Source organism: Cyprinodon variegatus, unplaced genomic scaffold (assembly GCF_000732505.1).
Source record: "Cyprinodon variegatus isolate N-32 unplaced genomic scaffold, C_variegatus-1.0 Scaffold814, whole genome shotgun sequence".
NCBI lineage: Eukaryota > Metazoa > Chordata > Actinopteri > Cyprinodontiformes > Cyprinodontidae > Cyprinodon > Cyprinodon variegatus.
In genome coordinates this window covers 320,951-327,518 of record NW_015151267.1, presented here as the reverse complement: position 1 = coordinate 327,518, position 6,568 = coordinate 320,951, and the positions used below count along the sequence as shown (strand labels likewise).

General features: G+C 44.6%; 1 protein-coding gene across 1 annotated transcript in view; it reads right to left on the bottom strand.

Annotated features, from left to right (window-relative positions):
- Positions 1-6,568, bottom strand: part of LOC107098829 (teneurin-1-like) — a gene marked incomplete at its 3' end in the record, with an annotated part of 205,708 nt that overhangs the window by 48,870 nt on the left and 150,270 nt on the right. Inside the window, exon 6 of the mRNA XM_015396686.1 lies at positions 2,655-2,828. Within this exon, the coding sequence (XP_015252172.1) occupies positions 2,655-2,828 (174 nt within the window). The remainder of the gene's footprint in view (positions 1-2,654; positions 2,829-6,568) is intronic.

The following is a 6,568-nucleotide window of genomic DNA, read 5'->3' as shown; positions in this document are numbered from 1 at the left end:
ATATATATATATATATATAGTACTAAGGACTCTGGATGATCCAGGCTGTCAAAGAACGCTTGTCTCCCTGCATCCTCCAACCTCATTAACTTAGTGTTTTCTTAATGAGAACATTTATTGACCTCATGAAGCCCCTCAATGGATTTCTGTTTCTAATAATCCAAGACAGCAACGTAACCTTTTTCCTGTTGGTGAGAATAGATGAAACCTCAGCTGCCTTTTGAGGTGAATAGCAGATTGTTTAGTTGGCATTGGGTTCTGTGACAAATGGCTGCAGAATTTATTAGCTCCGGCTCCAATCAGAGCTGATGGGAACACAACAACAGGGTACACATGCTAATTTTCAATAAGCCTGCCTTGCCTGGGGGCGGCTGCAAAGTTTGCTTTTTTTCTTTAATGAAACACAAATTAACTGACCTAACATCTCAGACGTCACTTCGAGCTCCAACCCTCACAATGACAGCAACAACTCAGAGAAAATGAACAAGACGGATTGATTTTCCTTTCTCCAGCAGACAGCTGGCAGCTCATTGCAGTCCTGCTGTGTGAGGTTGGATTCTGCAGCCCGGACGACATTAATAAACCCATCAAACCGTCTCACAAAGTCCTGATGATCAGAGAGTGGGACCTAACACAGCTGGTAGGACGCTGTGTCATGCCACCCCTTCATGTTGCATTGCCCTACAAATGATGGACTGGGAGGCAGTGGAACTGCTTACTGGATGTTTTCCAGTTCATAGGCAGAGCACCCAGAATTCCTTACTGGGAGAAGATTAATGTTAGTGGGAAATGCTACACCTATAGTTTATAATGCACTTGATCAGACGCCACCAGAAATTCGAGGTTTTTCTGTTTTATGTATTTCATAGGTAGAATAACACGGTGGAAAGATTAAGAAACACTATCATCAAAACTTTTACTAATTGATGTCTAATAAGTTTGGTATTTATATTTATCCAGCCATCCTAATTATGCACTTTGTAAAACCCATCATTGCTGGAATTACATCTGCTACTATCTTTAGTATGTTTCTGGGATCTCTGCACCAGCTTTGAAAATCTACCACTAAACTATATGCATTTTTTTCTGTATTCTTTTCCGTCTATATTTCTATTTTTTAACGGATTCCACGCCCTACTAACAAAGAGCCGACCTCAAACATGTTTTCTTATAATCTAATCTAATCAAATTTCCTTCTCCTCCATCACTGCTGTGGAAGAATCGGACTCATCACTGGTTTCTTTGACCAACGGCGTGTTTCTCTCCTATAGACCGAGTGTGTGGAGAGCTCATTAGCTTGGTTATTTATATTTGAGAAATTAAAAAGAAGAAATTATGGGAGAATCCACAATAAAGTCAGGTAATTCCTTCACATGACACATTGGTTTAAGGATGAAGTAGAATTGAATATTTGTATAAGTATCTAATAGTATTAGAGTGCAATAAATTCAGTGTATTCTCATTATCAGTTCATATGAAATCGTACGAAAAGTTATGCACAGTATTTCGTACATTTTTGACCTATTTTTTGTTGTATTTTGTCATATTTTTATGTCTTGCCTCGAGACAAGATATCCTTGCGCATGCGCATCTTATTCAATAACATAGAATTTAACATACAATTAACCCTGACCCTAAGATACAAAACAGCAAGCAACCTAGTGAGAGACATCATGAAGTAATTATTGCACTGTCCGTCCCAGTTTTACGTCCGTCCGTTGATCTGCTTTTTTCGTCTGTCTGGCTGCGCACTGATATGTTTTTTCAAGGAAAAACGTCAAAAACGTACGAAATACTGTGCATAACTTTTCATACAATTTCATACGAACTGATAATGAGAATATGTTGATAAATTGGGGATGAAGTTGAATAAAGAAAAAAATAATCACAAATAAACAGTAAAACTTGCAATTTTTCTACCTAAAGGTAACTTTTAGGTTTGATTTTAGACACGGAGAAACTGTGATCAAAGGAGCCTGATTGTTCTTCTCAGCTGCAATGCAGACTAGCCCTAGGCCAGAGTTTAAATCTGATGCATCAAACAGAAAACAACCAAATTACCTGAAGCTCAGCTCACTCCACAGCTGCAGTTCAACTCCGGGCTGGAATACAGCTTCCAATGATAAACTGATTGTTTAATATAAATATTATCTTCAGCTCAGCTGGTTGCAGATGATCATTATTCAAACAGCTACGGGCTGATGGATGAAGCCAGGTGTCACGGCCTACTCAATACAGGTGGCAGATAAGTACAGGTTACTATGGCAACACAAGGTGGGTTAGATTAGCCAAAAACCTGTTTGGTGTCAGCAAATGGCATCGTTCTGAAAATAAGACCTGCTCGTTTCAACCGCAATGACTGTGTGGGCGTGGCCTGACTGTGTGGGCGTGGCCTATGTGTGTGGGTATGGCCTGGTTTCTTTGCAGGGAATGTTTCCCTGAAATGTCCCACAGTTTGGGGACTTCTATGTAGTTGTGGGGATGAACCGGTCTAAGGACTGAGTGTAGGGTTGGTTCAGGTGTGTGCTGATAGGGGTTAGGCTCTGGGTTAGGCCATAGAAATGAATGAGAAATCAATCAGAAGAATAAAAATCAATGGAAAGTCCCCACTAGAAAGGTGTGACACCACCTGTGTGTGTGTTTGTGAGTCTCACCTCTGTCCCCAGTGTATGTGTTTTCCGGGTTGAGAGTGTCCAGCAGGTGGACGGAGCTGGTGGGTCTGGTTTTGCCACGCTCGTCCTGTTGATGGTCCGCTGAGCTCAGGCCGTTTTCATACAGCTGGTTCTCACCGTGGCGAAGATGCCAGGTCAGGCCTAACAGGTGGACGGCTGCAGACACACAGGGAGGAAGAAAAGCAGCGATAAAAGATCATTATTCAAGGCATGCAGAGGGGTGTGTCTGGATCTCGTTTAATGCCCATCTTAGAGGACTCACTCTCTTTACGCGCTTATTAGTGCCACCAAGCGATGGACAATTAGCAAACACACACAATCGCAGACATTTAACTGGTGCACCCGTACGAGCACACGTGATCACCGAACGTAGCAGAGGTGGGCAATTAAGGCAGATCTTCAGAGCCGGAGCCCAGGGCTGGTATTAAAGCGTTAACACAGTCTTTTATGCATGACTAATGATGCTTTGAAAGCTGCTGCAGATTCACAATCCATATGGGGCTTTTAAACAACAAAGGCTAAGGCGCATACAGGATTCCCCCTCCCACTTGTAAAAGTCTTTACTAGGACAACAATCCTACTTGCTGTCAAATAAGAAAAACTAACATCACGCCCCTGAAAAGAAATTAATTAGCGTCTTTCAAGACTATCGATAAAAATGGAGCATTTATCTGTGTCCAACCAAACGTGAGGTTCTTTCCTCCTGAGATCCAGCCTGCAAACTGCTTTAGTCCAACACTTTGAAAGAATCTGTAAAGGTTATGTGCCTTTGCTGGTGGGAAGAACAAAGCGAATGAAATACATCATTGCAGGTTTTTTTTCTCTCCTGACACATTTGGAACATCAAACAAAAGCAAAGACTCAAATCATAAAGTTGTGATGTGCTGGTGGCAGTCAAAGGAGGACTGCTGCATGCAGATCAAGGTGAGAAACTTCTAAAGACTTCAAACATCTCCGCCGTCTACCGCCGCCTGCCTGATGATTGCACAACGCCCAGGAAAGGCACCCGTCACTAGCCTGCCCCAAAATGGCTGTTTAGCAAAACACATCCCAAATTATTTTAGGAGAGACTAAGACAGTGGCATCGTCCCGTTACTGCACGCTCTGTGCATGCATGCAGGCACAGAACCTTCTCTGAACACACACCCACTCTCTCAGCCACACTCAGTCCCCTGCTGATGAGGAATGCCTAATTAAACCTCCAGATATTTCAAAGCCATTTGCAGTTACTTTCCACTGAAGCAGAGGGATGAAGGGAAAAAATGACGACTTTCTCTGCAAAATCCAGCAAATGAATGAGAAGCTCCAAGAGCGTCATGAAAGCCTGGTCCCTCGCTGAACTTCTGTCATCTGTTGGGATCAGGAAATCATTTATTTCAACGCTGCAAGCTCTGAGTGGCTCACACCACTTTTAGTTCAGCTATCTGCTCATGCACAATGCAAACTCTTCAAAGCATGACTACAGACGGATTCCACTGCCATGAGAGGGAGACAGCATGCATCATTTAGCTCAGACTAATTAAAGTGTCAGCCGTGACGAGGCCAGACGCCTGCACATGCGCCCATTCTTCAACGCTCTACCTCCGTTTTCTTTTATTCCCATCACTTTTTATGGAAAGAAAAATGCGTCAGGAATTTTCTCATTAAGATACTGCTGTGAAATCATTTGAGCTGAGTCACTGCGATGCTAGAAGATAGAAACATTAATAATATTATAAGACAAACAGTTGCCTAAATGATCTCTCCTGTACTTTCGGTTTAATGGATTTTGTTTTCAGCACCAAACATTCTAGCAGCCTGGTACAGCTTGGACTACATCACAGGCAGACAGGTGGGGAGAGAAAAAAGGGAAAAAGAAAGTTGACAGAAAACTATACTGTTGTTGCTTTGAATCACATTTTTATTTAACAGCGACAGAAAAATAGAGAATCCACCTGCGTTTTCCTTCCAGCTAGAGCCCATTATCAGCTCTCTTCATTAGGATTAAACATAAAATATACTATTTCCTCACCAAATGCAGGTTTGCATTTATCATCGCTCTTCCAACTGCATTATATTTTGCAGTGGAGTGGAACAGCCTATCATGGTTTCATAAATTAGTCTGTGAGAGTGCTTTGTGAGGTATGACAAGTTATTCCCATACAAATGAGGTTAGCCTTTTTTCCCTCAACATTCTCCATGCTCCACAATATTCTCCCTTCCTCTCTTCTGAACTGCCTTTCCTGCTGCTCTTGTTTTCCAATAACCCTCCACCCATGTCACCAACGCCACCAACCCTTTCAGCCAAGTGTGAGCCACTCCAGTGAGGACTGAAGCAACAGTCCTCAGCAGCTCTTCGGCTTCCTCCTCTTCAACACTCCACACCTTCTCAAAAGCTGCTCTCGCTCATCACTCTATTGTTTCAAAGCTGTTAACCTTTTGCAAGAACACTTAGTATCTCTGGGCACCAAGCAGATGTGCACACACACAGACAGACACACTGGATCATTAAGGGAACATGAATGTGATGCATCTTGTAATGGGAACAGTAAAGACATTGCTTTTAACCTGAGCAGGCAGGTTATTGGCATTAAACAGAGTCCTTGCATGTTGTAAATGACATCGGCTAACAGTGTCTGTTTGGTGCAGGATCAGACCCTCTGGGGTTGCTGGGTAACCAGCCTCTGCTCCATCCTTTGCTCCGTCTGCTCCTTCTTTCAGCATCTGCTCTTATCTTCTGCAGCTTTTATTCCTATCTCTGTGTCAGACTTTGGGCGGGAGGCTTCCAGGCTTGGTGGGGGGTTAATTCCTTTCAGACGTTACAGAGCGACCAACGATACAGAGCGACTGACATTACGCAGCGACCGACACTACAGAGAGACTGACGTTACAGAACTACTGATGCTACAGAGAGACCGATGCTAAAGACCAACCAACGTTAGAGAGCATCCGACTCTACAGAGCGACTGATATTACGCAGCGACCGACGATACAGACCCACCAATGCTAAAGACCGACCGATGCTACAGAGCGACCGACGTTACAGAACTACTGACGCTACAGAGCGACCAACCCTACAGACCGACCGACGCTACAGAGCGACCGACACTACAGACCGACCGACGCTACAGAGAGACTGACACTACAGAGCGACCGACGTTACAGAACTACTGACGCTACAGAGCGACCGACCCTACAGACCGNACACTACAGAGCGACCGACGTTACAGAACTACTGACGCTACAGAGCGACCGACCCTACAGACCGACCGACGCTACAGAGAGACTGACACTACAGACCGACCGACGCTACAGAGCGACCGACACTACAGACCTACCGACACTACTGAGCGACCGACGTTACAGAACTACTGACGCTACAGAGAGACCGACACTACAGACCGACGACGCTACAGAGCAACCGACTCTACAGAGAGACTGACGTTACAGAACTACTGACGCTACAGAGAGACCGACACTACAGACCGACGACGCTACAGAGCAACCGACTCTACAGAGAGACTGACGTTACAAAACTACTGACGCTACAGAGCAACCAATGCTAAAGACCGACCGACTCTACAGAGAGACTGACGTTACAGAACTACTGACGCTACAGAGCAACCGATGCTAAAGACCAACCGACGCTACTGGGCGACCAACCCTACAGACCTACCGACACTACAGACCGACCGACGCTACAGAGCGACCGACTCTACAGAGAGACCGACGTTACAGAACTACTGACACTACAGAGCAACCGACACTACAGACCGACCGACGCTACAGAGCAACCGATATACAGACCGACCGACTCTACAGAGAGACTGACGTTACAGAACTACTGACGCTACAGAGTGACCGATGCTAAAGACCAACCGACGCTACTGAGCGACCGACGCTACAGAGCGACCGAC